At 40.3% G+C, this 22,213-nt stretch overlaps 1 protein-coding gene across 1 annotated transcript; it reads right to left on the bottom strand.

Moving 5' to 3' along the window:
* Positions 1-18,611: 18,611 nt before the first annotated feature.
* On the bottom strand, positions 18,612-21,278 carry LOC122799292 (uncharacterized protein K02A2.6-like). Its single transcript, XM_044068291.1, is given in 3 exon segments — positions 18,612-19,231; positions 19,352-19,837; positions 20,963-21,278. Coding segments are annotated over 3 exon segments (1,422 nt in total).
* Between the last annotated feature and the right edge of the window lie 935 nt (positions 21,279-22,213).

The following is a 22,213-nucleotide window of genomic DNA, read 5'->3' as shown; positions in this document are numbered from 1 at the left end:
CATTGTGAGACAGCATTGCTTTATTTAGCAGCTTTGTTTAGCAGATGTCTTAGTGTTTGTGCATTCACTGCATTGCGCTATAAAATGTAAAAATAAAATCCAAATAATCATTGTAGAAGTAAAGCAGGACATTGGAATGGCTGCAGGGGGACTCTGGTGCCCTATTTTGGTTGTCTGTTCTTCAGTTTGTGTTTAAAAGTTGGTATCCCACAATTCCATTGGAGTGAGTGGGGTTACATAATTATGTATGCAATTTGATGTTAATCAGCGTACAGATTTGTACCTATTTTTCATGGGCCTTGTCCAGATTTTTGATGTTTCCAGGTTGAGAGGTATGCTCCCCATGGAATATCCAATTCAAATCAGCAAAACCTGCAGGGCGTTGCTTCTCTGGTGGCTCCAATCGCCAGAGATCTTAGCAGGATGGCGATTTGTTTCACCTACAGCCCAAGCCACAGTGACCATGGACACCTCCCAGCCTGGGTGGGGGGGGGCATTATTTGGGGAGGATGGTCCAAGGCACATGGTCCCAGACTGAGACCAGATTGCATATCAGTGTTCTGGAGATAAGAGCAGTGCTTTTAGTGTTGCAAGCCTTTCACACTGTTCTTCCTCCGGGGACTATTGCAGTTCAGACAACATGTCGGTTGTCTGGTACATCAACAAACAGGGGGGGACCAGATCTTACCCTCTGTGTCACGAGACCATGAGAGTGTGGGAGTGGGTGATCTCCACCAGTCGATTTCTGATTGCAATGCACATCCCGGGATGCTCCAACATTTTAGCAGACAGATTGAGTCAGGCTATTCTAATGCCATACAAGTGGTCTCTGAAACAATCAGTAGTGGAGGAGATCTTTCTGGTGTGGGGTCAGCCTTGCTCTTCTTCGCATCTTCTTCCAACGTGAAGTGCAGTGAGTTTTTTGCTCTGATCCCCTCACCAGGGGATCCCCCCAGAGATGCTCTAGTCCATGCTTGGCCTGTATGCTTATCCCCCGTTACCTCTCATTCTGAAGTTTCTTCAGAAAGCTTGCTGACTGGGGTGCAAAGTGATCCTCATTGCCCCATTCTGGCTTCTTCAGGTGTGGTTCCCCTTCCTCTGGTCTCATGTTCTAGCTGCTCCTTGGATTCTGGATCATTGCCCGGATCTCATCTCTCATCCTTTGGGCACTTGTCTGCCCAATCTGGACACCCTCAAGCTGATGGTTTAGTTGCTCCAGTTCCCTTGATTGCCAGGACTCCCAGTCTTTCATCTTCAGCAAAAACTATTCTGGTGGCATCCCATAAGGCCTCCCTAGGAAGATGTACTACAGCAAATGGAAATTATTCTCTATCTGGGCTTCTCAGAAGAACCTAGATCCCTTTACAGCCCCTGTTCCTGCAGTGTTGGATTTTTTAGCCAAAAGTTTTTACCAAGGGGTAGTTCCTCTATGGTGAAAGTGCAACTGGCAGCTACCTCTAATTTCCATGTCGGCGAAAACATGAATACACTGGCCTCTTTGAGACTGTGTAAGGCCTTTCTTAAAGGCACCTTTCTTTTACGCCCTCCAATTAAGGACTCTGTTCCTCCTTGGGACCTTACCTTGGTTCTGCAGGCTTTAGTTGCTCCCCCCTTTGAACCTGCAGCATCAGTAGATTTGAAGTTCTTATCCAGGAAGACAGCCTTCTTAGTGGCCATTACGTCAGCTAGGAGGATTTCTGAGATTCAAGCTTTGTCTGCCGTGCCCCCTTACTTGATCTTCCATAAGCACAGGGTTTCTCTCCACACGAACCCTTCCTTCTTACCAAAAATAGCTTCTGAATCAAACATTAATCAAACAATTAACCTTCCTGTGTTCTTTCCAAATTTTCAGAACAAGGGTGAATATAAGCTGCATTTGCTAGATGTTCATAAACAGCTTTGTTTTTATTTACACAGAACGAAGCCCTTCTGTATGTCTGACCAGTTATTTGTGTCCTTTTCTAAACCTTTTCTGGGAAAGCCATCTCCAAGGTTTCCTTAGCTAGATGGATTACACAATGTATTTTGCAAATTTATAAAGACAAAGGTCTGTACCTGCCTGGTCCTGTTAAAGCTTATTCTACCAGATCTGTGGCGACTTCTGCTGCTTTTTGGTCTAGGGTTTCACTGGATGACATTTGTGCGGTAGCAACTTGTGCAAGGTCACATACCTTCATTTCTCATTATAAGCTGAATTTGATCTCCAGAGGGAGAGCATCCTTTGGCTCTGCGGTGCTCAGGAATATCCTTCCATGAGGGCCTCCCAGGTGTTGAGTAGCTGGGGACTATGTCCCACAGGTTGCAGATAAAATGAAGTTAACTACTTCAGATAAAGAAGTTATGTACTCACCATAATGTTCCATCTGAGTAGTTTTACTTCATTTTTCTGCAACCATCCCACCTCTCTCCTGCACCTGTTCTAGGTTTGTTATAAAATTGAGTTGCTGATTGGTTGATTAGTGGCAAACTCGATCTGAGGGGAAGGTAGGAGATGGTGATGGGTTATGGGTAAGAGGGAGGAACTTGGAGCTCGGACCAGATGCCTGAAAAGTTGCCGGCTCAGATCTGATATGGATCTGAATACCCACAGGTTGCAGAACAATGAAGAATAACTACTCAGATGGAACATTATGGTGAGTACATAACTTCTATTTTTAATTTATAGAAATGTGTGATTGCCTATGTCATATTTAATAAAAATGTTTCTTGTTTAAAAAATGTTTAAATCATTGTCTGCTGTTATCTCTAGATCCTTGGTGATGGTATCTTTTTTATGATTTCAATGACTGCTTATTTTGTAATTATAATTTATGCCCTTTTTACCAAATGGCATAATACTACACGTACTGACATTAAATGTGAGGTTATTACTGCTTCAGCAAGTGTATGTTTTGTAAACTGTCTTGGAAAGCTTCAACATATTTATTTTATTGAAATAATACTTTACCCACATTGCAATCATCAGCATATCTGGTTAGCCATGGCCTATGTCCCACTTGTGTATCTGTAAAGACTATTACAAAAGGAAGTGATATTTTTGCAGATCCCTGTAGCACATCACTGGTAAACGACGTTAGTACAGATCCCTGTAGCACATCACTGGGAAACACTGTTGGCATAGACTAGTAACTGCAATTCTGACTACTTTCTTCCTGTTGCTTAGCCAGTGTTTTATCATTTGAATCACATATGGACTGATTTTTAATACCTGTAATTTATTAATTATTCCCTTATATGGTGTAATGTCAGATGTATTAGCAAGGTCACAATAGGCAGTATACATTCTCAATCCTTCATTAAGTGCCACTGTTACCTCTTCAAAGTATGTCATATGATTTAAAAGGTAACATCTTCCCATAAAAAAGTCATATGGTTTCATACCTAGCAGAAGTAGGTCCCTTGTGTCATTTTGGATAAACCGTGTTATTGCTCTTTCTTTGCTTTGTGCTGTAACAGATACCTGGTTTAAAGCGGCAGAAAGCACCTTAGTGCTGCTAGGCTATAACTCATTCCACACCTTTCACCCCCGAAACATGGACCGAAGCTCCAAAGGTGGTGGTGTCTCCATATTTATAAAGGATATGCACACCTCCAGACTAGTAGTCCAGCATAACACATCTGAGATACCTTAGGTACAACTAACACTGGGTAAAAGACGATCCGGGTCATAGCCTGCTATAGGTCTCCAACCATGTCCCTAGACTTTCGCTCCACGTTCCTAAGCACCCTGAAATCTATCTAGGTCCAACCCAACACTTTCTTACTAGGAGACTTCAACTACCCCTCCATCAACTGGGAAAACTACTGAAGCACCAATACGCTGGTCCAATGCTTCCTGGAATTCATCAGTTCCAATGCCCTGGAATAGCTCATTCTGACCCCCACTAGAGGAAGCAACATCCTTGACCTGGTTATTGCTAACATGGCTGACCATTGGTCTACACCAATACTCAATCCCTCCCTGGTCAGATCTGACCTTAAACTAATCACAATGGAAATCCACATCTCAACCACACCCCCCGCAAAGGTAATAATCTTGAAAAACTTCTCCAAAGCTGACTTTGGACTCCTAAAAACAGATGTGGCTAACTTCACTTTACCCATGCCAATGGAAAATAGCTGAATGACTGCTGAATCATACACCAATGCACTGTACGAACATGTACACAAATGCATGGAATTAGCCATACCCAACAGAATCAAAACACTTTCCTCCAAAAAAAGGAAGCCGAACTTGTGGTCCCCTGTCATTAAAAAATTCTACAACAGAAGGAAGAAACTGTTGCAGAAAAAGGTAAAGTCCCAAGACTGGAAAAACTCCCTTATTAGCCTCAACAAAAAGATGAGATCCCTCATCAAATCCTCTAAAGCTAGCTATGAAGGCAGAATTGCGGTAGACACTAGAAACAATCACAAAGCCTTCTTTAGCTATATCAAGAATCACTATTTATCACTAAGTTTAATTTTATTCTTTGGTTAAAGATGATGATATCAGGATCTGCATTAACTGCAGAGGGTGTAACCATGTGTGGTTATAAAACTTTAGGTTTGTCAGTGTGATATTTAAGGTATTGTCATTGCTGGATAGATTTCACAGTATTTGTTACAAACTGCTATGATTCACTTAGTTACTATTTTTGCATATCTATTTTACGTTGAGTAGTTTAACAAGTCAAACTTTTAAATATCCCTTAAGCAATAAGTTGTCACTGAATTTTACATTTGCGAATTTGTTCAGGAAATCCTCCTACTCTGTGGGGGGCATAGGTGGTATACATTATACTACTGATATTTATATTTACTTTATTTAGTTATTTGTCATCTGGGAAGGTAGACTGATTGTGAGGCTATTTTCTTTTTTTTAACACCTTTATTAAGTTATCACTTAAGAGATAGGCACACATACATTAGTAGAAAAGGAAACAAAGCATACTAACATTTTTTTCATTTACATGCATTATGCATTACAGATATTTCTTTATAACAATTGTTATTTAGTCTAACATTGCATAAATTGCTCATTTCCTGCCTTCCCCTAAACTACACCTCTCCTCCTGAACATTATTCTGCATGTATCATTCTAGGAAATTCCATGTATTTCTATGATTTGCTCCTTCTCTTTTCTTTTTTTTTTTTTTAAATTCTTTTTATTGATTTTTAGTCATAACATAACAAATCATACTCTACAACATGACTAAACGATAAGTACAGACAAAAAATTCTCTATATACAATAACTATATACAAAGCCCAACTATGTAGAACCTCCAGTCCGGAGATTCGAAAGCAGAGTGATTATGTTAAAATACCTTCATAAACCAGTTTCCAAGCTTCCCTCTGTGAAGGATTTAGCCTCATGGAATACCACAAATATTTATGAGCAGAGAAATACTTCCCAATTATCTGTCTGAGTCCTTCCCATGATAGGGTTGATCTATCCTTCCAATTTAGGGTGATATAGTATTTAACCAACATAAAGGCTGTTATTAGGAAATACGTGTTCTTAATGTCCATGCCCACCGGGTATGTGAAGAAGGGCAAATTGCCAAGACAGGGTAGATTTTTCATAGCCCATTTTTCTAATTTGACTCTGAGGGCACACCAAAGTTTGTAAGAGCACTTGCAACTCCAAAAGATGTGGATGATATCTGCTTTCATCATAGGGCAGAATTGGCAAAATGGTGGGATTTCCTTGTACATCTTGTTTAGTAGAGCGGGGGTGTAATACGCGTTATTTACAATCATAAGTTGGGTATATCTGAACTTTAATAGAGGAATAGCTTTGGAAAATTTTTGAGTGGCTTGTGCTATGGATTTGGAAGAGATCGAGGGGTCTTGTTTTAGCCAAAAGTCAGAATGGATAGCCTCTTTCGTGCATCTAATTTCTGATATTAACTTGTAGGAGTGAGAGATCATTTTCTTTTTACGAGTTAGTAGATTCCAAAGTACCTTACACAACTCTATTTGAGGATCGGGAATATCTGTATCACTCCAGTACTTCTTGCAGATGTCCATTAATTGTCTAATCATAGTGGTGTAGTTGATCGAAAGCTTAAACTTGCTTCTGATAGAAGAAATGTGTTCCAACCTGCATGAGAAGAGGTCCAGAACAGTTTTATTTTTGATCAGTGGAAACGAATTCAGATTAACCAAATTCTCGTTTAATTTAATGTTAGGATTAAGGTGTAAAGGTTGGAGGAGAAGAAAAGCAGACTGTAGATCTAGGGATTTAAACAAGTTTTGTGTACACCTGATTTGAGACCATAGGTCATTTTGAATTTTGTACTTTCTTTTGGCAGATATGTCTAAGAAAGGTAGGGCCATGGGATTAAAGTAAAGAGATTTAATATAATTGTAATAAAGTTTGACCCACGTTGGGCACCAAGCATTAGGTTCTTCTCTGAAAGTTGCCACCTTAATTATTCTACTGCTTCTATTTATTTCATACAAAAGTCTAAAATCTGGAAGGCTTAGACCCCCCTTCTCTTTAGGGTATATAAGTTTATTATAGCTTATCCTGATGGGTCTAGGGTGCCATATAAACTTCGAAAGAAATGATTGAATTTTATTAAAGACTTTATTATGAATCAGGGTGTTGGTAGCATTTAGAACATACAGAAGTCTTGGCAGAATGTTCATTTTGATAATGGCTACTTTCGAGAGAACCGAGTTTTAGTTGAGACCATCTTTCCATATCCTTTTGTATCACGCCCCAACATCTAGAGAAGTCCCCTTGATGATGTATATTTCCATCTGTTTGGAAGGATACTCCTAGGTATTGAAAATGGTCATTGACTTTATAGTAGGTATAGATCTTTCACTGGGTAATTGAGTAAATGTTAATTGGAAAGATCGTTGTCTTATCTAAATTCACCTTATAATTCGAGAATTTGGAGAAAATTTGTAAAGTATTATTAATTTTGTTAATAGCAGCGTTGGGAAGTGAGTAGTAAATATTCAAGTCATCTGCATAAGCTGATAAGGGTATTTCAGTATTAAATAATCTTGGAATATGGTGGAATGTTCTCTGTTTAATTAATAAAAGTAAAGGTTCTATATATAGGTTAAATAAAAGCGGTGATAGAGGGCATCCCTGCCTGATACCATTATTAATCATTATCCTTTTGGAGCTATATTTGTTTATATGTAAAGTAGTATACGCATTTTTATAAAGGGTATTAAGAGTGTGTATAAATTGAGTAGGGAAATTAAATTTTTGTAGAACCGAGATCAAGAATTCTTTGCTAATTCTATCAAATGCTTTGGATGCATCAATAGCTAGGGCATAGATGGGGGTATGTTTGATCAATGATAAAGAGGACATAGCATTTAGTGTAAGAGTTTGGTCAAAGGTTTGTCTCTGGTTTATAAACCCTGATTGTTCAGGAGAGATGATTTTACCAATCCCAGATTTCAATCTACAGGCTAAAATTGCTGCCAGAATTTTAATATCTATATTAATGATAGAAATAGGTCTATAATTATTGGGGTTGGAGCTGTCTTTATTTGGTTTGGGGATTAGAATAGTTCGGGATGCATTTAGGTGGGGGTCACAAACACCTTCCTGACTAATAAAGTTAAATAGGTGACATAGAATGATTGATAATTTCTGGCTAAACGCTTTATAAAATTCCGCCGTGAATCCATCCGGTCCTGGCACTTTATTGGATTTCAGGTTATTAATCGCAGACATAGTATCACTTTGAGTGATATCGGCCGCTAATAAGGATCGATGATGTTCATCTATCTTTGGTGTGACTAGATTGTCAAGGAAAAGGTTTAGTTCTTGTTTGTCTATAGGATTTGGGGTAGGATTGTATACTTCTTCATAAATATCTTCAAATATCTTTATTATGTCTTGTGTGTTACAAATATAATTTTGATGAACCTTAATTCTTGAGATAGGGGGAGTATTGCTATGTTGATTAATCAATCTCGCCAGAAACCTAGAGGAAGTTGAGCCCAATGTGAATAATTAGCTAAGGCTTTTATCTCATAGAATGATAGGTTATCCGCCTGTACTGATGTTAATTTTAACTGCAGCTGGGTAATCTCCTTCTCTAGATCTGGTGTGTAGTTCTGTTGAATACGGGTTTCAAGGGATTTTAATTCCCCCTGTATAGTCCTCTCCTTAGTGATAAACTCGTTCTTATAATGGGAGGCTTTATTGATTAATAATCCTCTGATCAAGACCTTAGTGGTAGCCCAAGAGATATCAAACGAGGTGCTGGAGTCCTTAATAGCAAGTATACATTGATCTAATAAGGTATTCATTTCTTTCTTAATATCCGACTTTCCTAGCAAATTAGGGTTAAGTTTCCACCCTCTCACCGAAAAATTTGGGGGGGTAGAGTGGGACCATTCTACAGATAAAGTAATCTTTGAGTGATCAGAGATTGATCTAGGATCAATGCAGATATTAGTTGCAAAATTATGAAAAATGTCTGAGATTAGAAAAAAGTCCAGCCTGGACCAGGACTTATGACATTGAGAAAAAAAGGTATAACCTCTGTTCTTAAAGTTGTCGGTATTATTACAATATGGGTCGAATAGATTAAAGTCACTTTTAAGATCTGCAATAGCGGAGGAGGCTAGTGGATTATTTACGGACACCCTATTAGATCTGTCTAGAATTGGGTCCTGGATAGAATTCCAATCTCCCCCAATTATATAGTAGTGTTCCGGGAACTTATGCAGGATGTTATACAATTTCATTATGAAGTTATGTTGTAGCGTACAAGGAGCATATATGTTTAGGATCATAATAGGCTTATCTAAGTAGTCTAATTTAGTTACAAAGTAACACCATCTGCCCTCGGAGTCAAAGTCCTGTTTTAAAATAGGATGTTTAAAGGAGTTTTTAATAATGATAGCTACCCCAACTTTATTAGTTCTACTCCCCGCTGCTATAATTTCTTTAATCCATCTTTTACTTTTTATGGAGCTCCATTGTTCTCTTAATAAGTGTGTTTCTTGTAACAAGATGCAATCTAGATTGGTTTTAAACAGCAAATGAAGGATAAGTTTTCTTTTGCTTTCAGCTTGTATGCCTTTGACATTCCATGAGGCTATCTTCCACATGACAATCTTAACATTTGTGGGTAATAAAAATGGTTAATCTTTTCTAAGGTGTAATACTTTAACACAGAGGACGTAAACAAGTAAAATACATTATAAATCCATAGCTGGGCGACTCTTCCAGCGTATCTCCCGTGCATAACCACTTCCTCCTTTAGCCTGGAAGAGGCTGGGATACCTAAATTATTAAAACATATTGCAAACAGTTGAAACACTTTCTTTCCTACGTGTTACGTTAAAGTACCAGTACAAATTAAGAGGTAATGTATCCCAGAGTATAATCTACAATTCTACAAGAGCTAGAAAGCTACGCTGACTTGAATTAAAACACTGCTTAACTCATTCAGAGCATGTCTTAAGTGTAGAAACAGCAAAACAAAAGAACTCAATACAGAAATATAATTATAGTGAATAGTAATACTTCGTAGTCATATTTAACTTGACCCAAAATCTGTTAGTAATATTTTAAATTCTATTTTCCCAAGGGGAAGGAGTATCCGAGCACAACCATCTAGTCAACATAGGACTATGTAAGGTGTATTACTCTGAAGACCTCTATACTAGAATATGTCCTCCTTTCTTTTAGTGTGTATAGTACATAAGAAATACAAATCTTTCCATTCCATTCCAGATATAATACAAGTACTGAGATTCTTGAACCCCTTAGGCTGTCCATTCAGTCCCAAAAATATTATAAACGGGAACATACGTTTTCTAGCATTAATAAGTAAAAAGAACTTTACAAACACACTTCTAATCAACTTCATTAACATCTCATTTAAAATACAGTAGGTTACCTCTACTAGGAAATGCTCAGTTTTACTATTTAACATACAAATCTCACCTAATACCCACTAACCAATGATCCAGGATTAGACGACAAGAAGTAGCTAGATAGTGTGAATCCTAGATCTTCCAAGAAATGAAACCACTTTATAAACCATGTTCACTTACAGTAGCAGGACGATAGTAACTGTAAAGTAATATTATAACATTGCTCAGCTTCTACATCATTTAGGTATTATAATGACTAGACCCCTTCTAAATTCAACAGAACATTCAATGTATCCCATTACGTTATATGCTCCCAGAGTTTACATGCAACATCTATTCTTTTAAGAATGTTGTAATCAGCGCAGTATATATTCAAGGTAATCGAGACTCATTTATCTGCCATGATCCTGGCCTCGAATCTGGTTATATGTAGCTTTGACCCTGTCTTGAAAGTACAATAGATTTAACCCTAAAACGATAATTAGGTCGGTTAAGTTATCAAAATTCAGCTGACCACGCCAACTTTAACTCATTGTTTTTGCGTGACACACTAGTAAGAAAGGTAGACTATTGTAATAGACATACACATTAAGAGGGTAGTCAACCAGTAAAGGGCTCTTATTTATGATGGACCCTTGATTCATCCCTTAGGAATTGCGTTTTCAGCATACTAACATAACCCGATTCCTAGGAGTATCATTACTGCACTTTCAAGAACTATTTAACTCACAAAAGAGCTTGCATTTTCCCACGTGGCCTTGACAAGATCTTGATCTACAGGGGTATACCCCATGGCCTACCATTCATATAAGAATTTTTAAAGTGTAAATAATAACAATAAATACCTGGCTTATGTGACGCGTGCAATATCAAACAAACCAGCTTTATTCAAGTCAGGGTCACTACGCTTACTTTGTGGTATGTACGTAAGTGTTACTACTTCAAGATGCTGCATACTAGGTCACATCAGGGACACAGGCGTCACTGCGGACTTGGCAGTATAGTGTACAGGGATATGGGGTTACTTCAGTGGGTGTTTTATGTTCATTTGTAAATTTGAGCAATTTGGTGAGTAAGGTATTTTATCAGAAAAAAGCACCCTATGTAATTCACATAGGCGTTAGCATAACAAACAAGCCCAGCAGATTCCTAATAATTAATATGGGTACTGTAAATCCCTGACTTTAAATTACGTATTCTCCCCCCCCCCCCCAAAATTCCTGAGATCCTTAGGACCTGCACCCCATAGATGTAGTACCCCATGGTAAATAACATACAGCTCAATAAAGATATAAACCTCATTTTAATATATATATAAATATATCATATTGGAGAATAGTGAGGTGGTTTTCGCTAATTGGTATGTACATAACAATGCTGTTAAGTAATGATCCAAAATGAGATGAGTAAGATTCTGCCAATAACATTGTTAAATCAAATGGATATTCCTTTAGGAGAATGTAGGAGTTTGCTGTATTAGTTAGAGTAGGTAATCCCAGCTACATACAGGGGGTCTGAGATCCGTCATTGAAACTCATTGACCAAGAGAAAGTTATTAATATCACTGGGACATATGTAAACAAGAGTCAAAGGCAGACCCAAACAGTATGCCTGAAAATAAGCGAGATAAGGTATGCATTTAAGATATGCCTAGACCTTACGAGACCACTACCCCTGTAAAACCTGCATAAACTGTAAAAAGGATCAGGCAGCTGTGGAGTCTTGAGGAGGGGTGTTGCCTGCATCTACAATGCCCGGGTTTAACAATTAGATACAAGAACGGTAATACAGGGAGAAATTTAATCTCATACCAGACATATATACTGTAAGCATTGTTGGTCTGGAGCTCGTTGACCCCTAAATAGCGTCCTTGCTATAATGCAAAAGATCCACCTGGGTATTCTGCGAGCCTTTCTTCTGAGGTGCAATGCGCTGAGGACCAGTTCTCTTCCGTTACCTCTGAGACGTTGACCTTCTCTGTGTCGGGACTGGCCTCTTTGTAGAGGTGGACTCCCCAATTCTAACTTCATGGGTCCTATCTGTGAGCCAGTTGCCTCTCCACTGGGTGACATACTAGTTTGTACCTAACGTCTTGAGTTTACAGCAATGCCCTAGTGGGGTATTGTGTCAGATGCCTTGGACAGGTCAAGGTAGGCAGTGTGAACAATTCTGACCTCATCCATTGCTTTGGTGACCTTCTCAAAGAAGTCCACCAGGTTGAGTAGGCATGATCTGCCCTTGATGAAACCAAACTGGGTTGGTCCAGTGTCTGGAGGTTTACTATATCTCAGTTGATCATCTCCATCATAATTCTTTCCATGGCTTTACATGTAAGACTAATAAGACTTATGGGTCTGTAGTTTCCAGGGTCTGTAGATGGCCCACTTTTGTGCGGAGGGATCACTGTTGCCTTTCTTCATTCTTGAGGCATGAAGCATGTTTTGAGGCTACAGTTAAATAGTAATTCCAGAGGCCCTGATTGGTCATGTTTCATGCTATTTAGAAGGCATCCTGGGATATTGTCTGGGCCCATTGATGCAGTGTTCTTGTTCTTAGAGAGAACATTATGGAACTGTTCCCTAGTGATAGTAGAGGGAGTTATATTTGATGATATTTCCTGAGGGAAGGTTGAGGGGGAGAGAGGGGTAAAGTTGCAGCTGAGTTTGTCAGCCTGGACATTTCTTATATCTTTTGGCTCAGTATAGGTGACTCCATTTACAATGCGTTCTGCAAACAATTGTGCATATATGTATGTATGCAAATATATATATATATATATATATATATATATATATATATATATATATATATAGTGTGTGTCTGTGTGTGTGTGTGTGTGTGTGTGTGTGTGTGTGTGTGTGTGTGTGTGTGTGTGTGTGTGTGTGTGTGTGTGTCCTTCATCTGATCACATAGACACAATACTAATACCAAGGAATTCGAAGTAAAAACGCTGACTTAAGAAATATTGACATGTTCTGCCTATGCTCTGGGGATTGACCCAGAGTGGATAACCGCAAGTGTTTTTGCATGGGGGGCTACCCCTCTGCGAATATTCTCATATTTGGGGATTATTGATCTCACACACCTTTTGACCATCTGTCTGCATCAGCCAAATGGTATTGACCAAATAGGTGTTGACTGTGTCCTTTTGATTGGGTGTAGGATACCCATATATGTGTGTGTGTGTGTGTGTGTGTGTGTGTGTGTGTGTGTGTGTGTGTGTGTGTATATATATATATATATATATATATATATGTAGAGAGAGAGATTTATGTGCATACACACACATAGAAGGTAGCATGTATTGCCCAACACTGTAAAGTAACAAATTAACCTCAACATTATACTAAGCACATTGACAAATGTATACATCAAAACCAACATTTTTGAACATATTTTAAGTCAATTTTAAATGAATGAAGTTTTTTTGATTAATTTCAGCTTTTACATAGTCCATACACCTGTTTGGTTTCTTCAGTGGTCTTTAATTATGTGTAGAATTTAAGGACTGCTTACACTTGATGTCTGGTCTATACAATGGGACAGGTCATTCTGCACTGTATCTTTACTTGGATACATGACTTCCGGTGTCTCCCTCTGCAGCCGTTACGTATCACAGTTGTCACAGTTTCTCTTGTCTAGTAGCTCACTTCGTTGTGGCATGCCTGTTTGCTCACTTCTCACTGGACTTTAGCTCTGATGTATTTGTTCCACATAAGCATGTGTCATTCCTATTATACAACCTTTTGTCTTTCCATTAATATCAGAGGATCTTGATATGGCTGCCTTACAAAGTACTTCAGCTTTAGGCGACTGACTTTCCAGTTGTTTCTGTGGTCTTGCTTTTCCACCCTGTAAGTCAGGTAATCTTCTGCAGTTGTAACATGGCAGTATTTCTGTCTCTGTTGATTTTTTTCAACAGTTCCTTTACTTTGTTTTGGTTCTCAGGCACTGACAGTATTGCTGAACTAAGTAAATTGCATTTCAGTCTTCTGATCATTAACAACTGAGCTGATGAGAGAGTGAATCCATGTAATACAGTATTCCTGTATTCCAAAACTTCAAGATGTCAGCCCTCATACCTTTTATTAATGCTCTTTCTCATGCAGTTTATTAATATCTGGATAGGTTTCTCTTATGCCATGTTGGGCATCTGCAGTGGGAGTCTGATTGTAAGCAGAAGAGGGGATTTGAATGTAGATATGCATTTTAAGTATTTTGGCTGGGGAGGGGTTTGTTATTGGCCTAAAGTCTTCATGTTTGGTGTTATTACACTTAGGAAGAGGAGTAATGACCACTGATTTCCAACCACTTGAAGTACACAAATCTAAAGAAGTAAGTTTTGTGTTTTTTGTTCAAATTATTTGCTGATTTCAAATCAAAACTCCCTCCATAATTCCTTCTTTCTGGTGCCATTATCTTGAAGAGCATTCTGACAAATCACCTCACCAGGTGGCTGCCATCTCTCTTGATGAATGGGCCTCTTGGTCACCATATACTATGCTATCCTGTTGTGCCCAGGATTGGAGCAAGGGAGGTAGGATCAATATACAATGGACAAGCTAGCCTTCTGAGACACACCTATGCCCCACCTCCACATGCTGATGTCTGTGACAGGTTGGGCAGGCAATGAGGAGGACCTGTAGGGCAGGTATGTCTACTGTGTCTTCCTGCCCTCAAGGCCTGCTTCATTTCTGAGCTGAGATAATCAGGCACATCACTCCCTTCCACAAGAGAGGCAAACCTATCCTCCCTGTCAGCATCACCAGACATCAGAGACCAATTGAACTGAGGTTGACTGGCTGTTAGCCAGGTCTTTCTCAGTCTATGCCACTGGGCTGGCTCTCCAAAGAGAAAAGGTGAAGAGATACAAGAAAGGCTCTACTGTATGCCCTGCTGCTATTAAGGACATGCTGAAAAGTGCAATATTTCAGTAGTTCTGGTAAAGTGTGTATAGATCAAATGGCCCTTCAGAATGCAACCTCTGACATTGTTGTGTAAACCAGTTGAACCATCCAAGAATCAAAAGATGTTTTAAAACTAGGCAATGATTTCTTCTCCCTTATAGACAGTGGCAGCTTATTCCAGTGGTAAGAAGTTGAGTAAGAAATACATTTAGTCCTGATCATACCTGTACAGGAGTCTATGTCTATGTCTAGAGGTTTTGACAAAATATTGATGATGATGATACCTAGATCTTTATATTCTGTAATTGCAGTGATAATGGAGCTGCCGAGCAAGCAACAGATCTACCAAATACATTAGGCCACTTTTGCGTAGATTAATTTTTCAGCCCATTGTCAATCATATGGTCCTCCAGCTTGCTATTAAAATGCCAATTTATAAATTATCAGCATATAATGGAGAGAAGGGAGGATGACTTGAGACACATTTTATTAATATGTCAGGGCTGTTTAAGGTGATCCTGTCTTCAAGTATATTGTATTTATTGTTAATGCTCTTAGAATTAAGATGACCTCCTTTTAGAAGGAGTATATGGGGTGGGTGAGTAGGGACACATACATCAGTGACAGTGTAAAATAGAACAGGGCTACTACTTTACCTGTGCTAGGATCAAATTCAGCATCACCTGAACATATCAGGTAGATAGCAGGGAAGTAGATGGCTGAGATATTACTGAAAATGTTCTAAAGAAAAATGATAGGAGGGAGAAATTAGAAGTGCTAGTGGTACTGGACTCTAAAGTAGGAGGAGAAAGGAAGGGAAGATGTAATTTAAAATTCACAAGTGGTACAAGTGAAAGAAGTTCTTACAAAAGAAGGTGTGAGTAAGTAATTGGTCGATAGGTGTAAAAATAGACGTGGAAGTGTGTCAGAGGAAAGCAAACATCTGTCAAAGAGTTAGTGGACAGACAGATCAGAGGGAGAACAACAATAACGAACGTCTGAAGTGTGAGAAAAGAGGAACCTGGACATGATGAAAAAAGCCTTCCAGGTATAACAAGGCACCTTTTAAAGTTTTGCTGATACTGTCTCTGCTTTCACTAGTGAATAGTATAGCAGAGCTATAAGGTTAGCCAAAGGAAAAAAAAACATGTAGGGGAAAGAGCAAGTAAGCTCTATGGAGTCCTTCTGGGGAAACTGAATATATGTATAGTTCTGTCCCATAGAGGTGTGCCATGGGCAAGCAGGCCCTACTATCAACTTTGGGTTGCTACCTGAGATTGGAAAGGTTATAGGTAAACCCCAGCTACATCCTGGAGTGCAGGGAGAAAAAAAGAACAAACAAATAAGTGGCCTTATAGAGGCATAGAAGAATATAACTGAGGGAAGGGAGTAGAGTTAATCAGATAAGAGTATTTTAGAAGAGAAAGGAGAGAGGCAGTTTCTATCTGAGACATCCAAACATGTAGGGAGTTGACCACCTATAGACCCTTAAAATTTAAACATACCGGACAGATAAAATTGGACTTTTCTGCTAAACATTTCCCATAATAAACAGTCCATGTGCTTTCAAGTAGCTATGCAGCTAAAATGTACTTTCTTGTTTATCATGTTAGTAAAAAAAATGGTTAACTTACTTTCAATTTGCTACAAGTTTCAAAGTGAAGAGATTGAACAAAAGTTATCTATGGTATAATTCCAGTTATTCTCAAGAGGTAATATGTAATTATTGACTAAGGGATGGGTAAGGCCAATGTAACACCACATGGAATAGGTTAATTCAAGCACCAAAAGGGAAATTGTCTAGGCTTAAAATGTCCCACAAGGGCAGCTAGCCTAATACTTACCAATAAACCTGTGAATCTATAAAAATGCTAAACATGTTTTGGTCATCTGTAGGAAGCGTGGTTGAGTGGTGGAACTGTGTGTGTGTGTGTGTGTGTGTGTGTGTGTGTGTGTGTGTATATATATATATATATTAGTAATCTATTTTTACTATTAAGCTATTTATTGTATTAACTTTAAATAAAATGTTAATCAACATTACATTTCCACCTTTAAAATGTACAAGACACTTTCCAGCTAAAATATATTTTTTCAGTTGATGAGGTTTCAGCAATGTAATGGGAAAAATTAATAAAATTCTTTGTGAAGTCGCACAAGAATATATTTGGTAGCCCTTCTATGCAGGCAGCCACATACTATGAGATGTGTATGAAGATGAAGATGTGGCTGAACTTGTGTGTGTGTGTGTGTGTGTGTGTGTGTGTGTGTGTGTGTCCCAACAATGTAATTGTGTCACAGCACCAGACGTCACAGGGCTTTTGGATGATGCTGAATACTGCACATTTCCCACATAAGGCACAGTCAGGTAATGCTACTGTGGACTAGTATTCATCACTGCTACAGCAGTTAGAACTATTCACCTGTCTCCCTGCACCTACCTCCTTGCCATTGACAGTCTAAGGATAGTCTGTACGAATCACAAACCAGATGTGCATCCTGTATCACTGATGGACTGTGCCCTTATATCTGTGTCTACATCCCTTACATAGACACAAGCAAAATCCATGCCATGCTAGGTATACTGCTGCTTCCCCTGATCAGTTGCCACTGCTATGCTGTAAGACTACATCTGAAGTACACTAGTTGTTATGTTCTGGTATATGACTTGATGCTCATGCCCAGTACATTTCTGTGCCTGTGAGAATGCAGCCTATTTTAGTCTGGCCTATGTGGTATATGTCAGCCCTGCTTCCCATGGCTCTAAATATGTAGTGGCAGACAGCTTGCCCTTGTTGTTCACTTTAGTGATATACTATGATATTACTTGGCACCCCTGGTGCTATTTAACTAATGAGCATGGATGCTGTACACTGTAACAGTGTCTTACATAACTATAGTATAATTGTTTTAAGTCACTGTGTACAGGAATGCTGCTGGCACATTCTCAGCTCAACATGCAGCTGTCAATTCCCCAAAGCAGGGGCTTGAATTGTGGAAAAGGAATAATCTTGTAAACTTCCACAGCTAGAAGCCAAGATTATATATTGTGTGTTTTTTATTTGTATCTTTAATTTACTTCATAAATAAAGACAGTTGACTGGATCTGATGCAAAACATTTTTAATTTACCTTGCAGTCATGTGATCTCAGAGTAGACTATAGCAGCTGGGAGCTTGTGACTTCCCTCACTTTGTTTACAGTTATGCATTAAAACCTATTTCATGGAATGATCTTGATCAATTGGTATTCTGTTTAAAATAAACTTAAGATGTACCGCTGTATAAAATGTCCAGGCAGCTATGCAAAAGTTAGATGTATGTTTCCACCTGATTATTTATTCAACAGAATGTAGCTCTTGATTTCCTAAGTCTCTCATTTAACTGCACATTTTTATGTCTCCAGAATGTGTTGGATAACCAGTGATTTCCTGTACAGGCATCGTTATTAAATATGTGACTGTTATATCCTGGTAAATAAGGAGACCACACGGTTCTGGAGTTGTAAGGCCTTTCTTTATTCAGAACCTCCAGGTGCGCACCCATGTTACATATTCACAACTCCATAGCCATACTACATACACCGGAACCAACGAGTGACCAGAGAATACAGATACAAAACTACATGTTGTTAATTCCCCATAGCGCCCCCACAGCACAATAACAACATTACCTGCCCGATACTACATTCCTCCCCTCTTAAGCTATTGACATACGCCTCCTTACATAAGAGAAACGAGGGAGCAAGTCAAAAAAACAATCCTTCCAGTCACTTAATTTCTAAATAACCGGCAAGTTATTAAACGGTTACCATACAAGCAAGTTATGTTGTTCTTCTAACCTATACATACACTTTTAACACTGATAGTCCTTCAAGTAACTAGGGTTAACCAGTGTACGCTTAGAACGGCGCAATGGTACCACCCTAGGTGACTCCGGTGTCACAGTTACCACCTCTGGTACCGGTGTGTCCATCCCTGGAATGGTTTGGTCCTCGGGAACCCCTCCTTCCAAGTCCCGGTGGCCTTCCTTGGCCCCCAAGATCGGAGATCCTCCTTCCGCTGCGAGCCCTTCTTCCGAAACTAACGGTATTTCCGGGGCTTGCAGTTCCATGAAGTCCTTCTCCTGTTCACTCCGCAGAATCTGGTCCACATGTCTCCTGACCACAAAACCTCCATTCAACCTCACCTGGTACGACAGTGGACCGGTCCTCTTTACAATGAACCCTGGAATCCATTTAGGTCCATAGCTGAAGTTTCGAGTCATCACTGCATCTCCCACCAGGAAACTTCTCCCTCTCCGTCGTCGATCCTGATGTTCTTTTTGCCGCCATTATGTCCTCTCTACCTTAGCTCGGATGTTTGGATGCACCAGATCCAATGTTGACCTTAATCTCCGTCCTTGAAACATCTCGGCAGGTGACAAGCCGGTGGTAGACTGGGGTGTAATGCGGTAGCTGAATAACACCCTTGACACTTTTGCTGCCATACTTCCGTCTCCAGCCTTTATCATCATTGCTTTAAAGGTCTGGACAGCCCTTTCAGCACAGCCATTTGAAGCCGCATGGTATGGTGCTGATGTGACGTGTACGATGCCATTTTTTTCCAGAAACCCCTTGAACTCTCCACTCATGAAACATGAAGCATTATCTGATACAATAGTCTCTGGTAGTCCTTGGCTACTGAAACTCTTCCTCAGGCATTCAATGGTAGTGGTGGAAGTGGTTATTTTAACTGGATAGGCATCCATCCATTTAGAATGAGCATCCATTATTATCAAAAACATTACCCCCATAAAAGGTCCTGCATAGTCTATATGAAGTCTCTGCCAAGGTCTACTCGGCCACTCCCATGGGTGTAGTGGTGCCGCCACAGGTAAGTTGCGATGTTGCTGACAAATGTTACACTCTTTCACAGCGACTTCAATGTCGTGGTCCAACTTTGGCCACCAGAAATAACTTCGTGCTAAGGCCTTCATTCGGGTGATGCCCACATGACCCTGGTGCAGCTGTTGTAAAAGTGCACGTCTTCCTGGGGGCGGAATTATCACTCGTGCCCCCCACAACACGCATCCATCTTGCACACTCAGCTCTGTTTTCCTCACCTCATAAGGCCGGAAAACTGGATCAGGTTGTTGTGTTGTCCAGCCTTGCTGGACCCACTGAAACACTCGAGCCAACACCGGGTCTTTTCGTGTCCATTCGCTCAGTTCCCTCGCTGACACCAACGTGATGTCCTCCATCATCAACACTCGGTCCTCCGTTTCCTCTTCCTTGAGATGCCCCGGTAGTGGCAGACGGCTCAGCGCGTCCGCATTGCTATGGTGTTTCCCGGGCTTATAAACAATCTCATATTCATAAGCTCTCAATGTTACAGCCCATCTCTGAATGCGGGGAGAAACCATCTGAGGCACGGCTTTCATCTCGTTGAACAGTGACAACAAGGGCTTATGATCGGTGCAAACAGTAAACTTCCTGCCATAAAGGTATTTGTGGAACCGCTTAATTCCAAAAATTACAGCCAAACCCTCTTTGTCTAGCTGGGAATAGTTGGACTCCGCTGGTGTCAAGGTTCGTGACATGAACCCAATGGGTCTTTCTTGTCCATCTGGCATACGGTGTGCCAACACGGCCCCTAACCCATAAGGTGAGGCATCATATGACAAAATTAAGTCCTTATGACTATCGTAGTGCACCAAAACCTCTGAGGACTGCATTAGTTTCTTGGACTGCTCAAACGCTCTGTCCTGTTCCTCCTGCCACGTCCACAGGGTCTCCTTCCTTAATAGTGTATGTAAAGGAGCTAACAGCGTTGACAGATTTGGTAGGAACCTGTTATAATAGTTAAGTAAGCCTAAGTAGGCCTTTAGCTCTGTAACATTTGTGGGTGCAGGTGCCTGTTGGATGGCTTTTACCTTGTTTGGCAGAGGGTGTAGGCCCGATGCATCCACCTTGTAACCCAGGAACTCGGCTTCCTTTTCCATGAAAGCACATTTACTCCGCTTCGCCTGCAGACCAGTCTCTCGCAGTCGCCTCAGCACCTCGTTCAGAGTCTCCAGATGCTCGCGATTGTTCCTACCCGTCAACAGGATGTCGTCCAAATACACAGCCACCTTCGGAATTCCTGACACCAGTCCCTCCATTATTCTCTGGAAAATAGCTGGACTAGAGGAAACACCAAAGGGTAAATGATTTACTTGGAACAAACCTTTGTGTGTGTTAAGGGTGACATATGGCTTTGACCCTTCCTCCAGAACAACTTGTTGATATGCATGACTGAGGTCCAGTTTGCTGAACCTTTCACCTCCCGACAGCTTTTCAAACACATCCTCCACCGTTGGTATTGGATACTGCTCCAGCTTCGAAACTTGGTTCACTGTTAGCTTGTAGTCCCCACAGATGCGTACCGTATCATCTGGCTTTAATACTGGCACAATGGGTGCCACCCATTCCGAAAACTTTACTGGTTCAATTATACCTTGCTTGGTGAGTCGCTCTAACTCAGTCTCCACTTTCTTCTTCATTGCGTATGGTACGGGTCTGGGTTTGTAAAATCTTGGCGTTGCGTTTTCTTTGACGTGTATCTTTGCTGGTGGACCCCTCCAGGTACCCAGTTCCTCTTTGAACACTTCTTCGTTGTTCTCCAGCACCTCTTGCAATGTCAGCATATGCTGTTCTACTTTATGGAGCTGTAGACAGCCCATTTCCAGCTCCTTTAGCCACGCCCGGCCTAACAGGTTTGGTCCATTACCTGCCACCACCATGACTGGCAACTGTTTGACTTTGTCTTTATGTGTTACAGTTACTTTTGCCATCCCTAGTGTGGGAACTGTTTCACCTGTATATGTTTTCAAAGTCACTGAACAGTCCTGCAGCTCCTGAGCTTCTTTTAGCCATAACTTCCCATACTCAGCCTTTGACAGCACTGTCACACTACATCCAGTATCCACTTCAAACTGCACCATTTTACCATTTAAGTCCAACTGGGTTGTAATGGGATCGACTCTTACCAACCTTGCCTCTTTCATGTTAAACATAGTAAACACTTCCTCTTCTTCCCTGGTTTGTTGATCTGTACCTTCACGCATATGGTGTGCATACTGCCGTTTTATTTTCCGGTTTCCCTTCCTGTCCGTTATACAGTTCTTTTCCTCCCCCTTTCTCTGCTGGTCCCTAGAGGGCGTTGACCTGCACATCTTCTTCACATGGCCCTTTTTTCCGCAAGCATGACATTTTCATTTAAGAAACGACAGTTCCGTGACAAATGTTCACCGCCACACCTGTAACAGGCATACTGACCAGACTTCCCTTGTGATTTATGCTCCATGACCACTTTATGCACTGGCAGTGGGGTAGCACTCCTGCTCCCAACCCCTTCGATTGCTCTTGGTTGTAAATCACGAATGTCTTTATTCGCTGTCTCGATGGCCTGTGCCAACTTCAAGGCCTTTTCAAACGA

The sequence above is a fragment of the Protopterus annectens genome, chromosome 1.part0 (assembly GCF_019279795.1).
Source record: "Protopterus annectens isolate FY-2018-M chromosome 1.part0, PAN1.0, whole genome shotgun sequence".
Lineage (NCBI taxonomy): Eukaryota > Metazoa > Chordata > Ceratodontiformes > Protopteridae > Protopterus > Protopterus annectens.
This window is presented reverse-complemented; position numbering and strand designations above follow the sequence as displayed.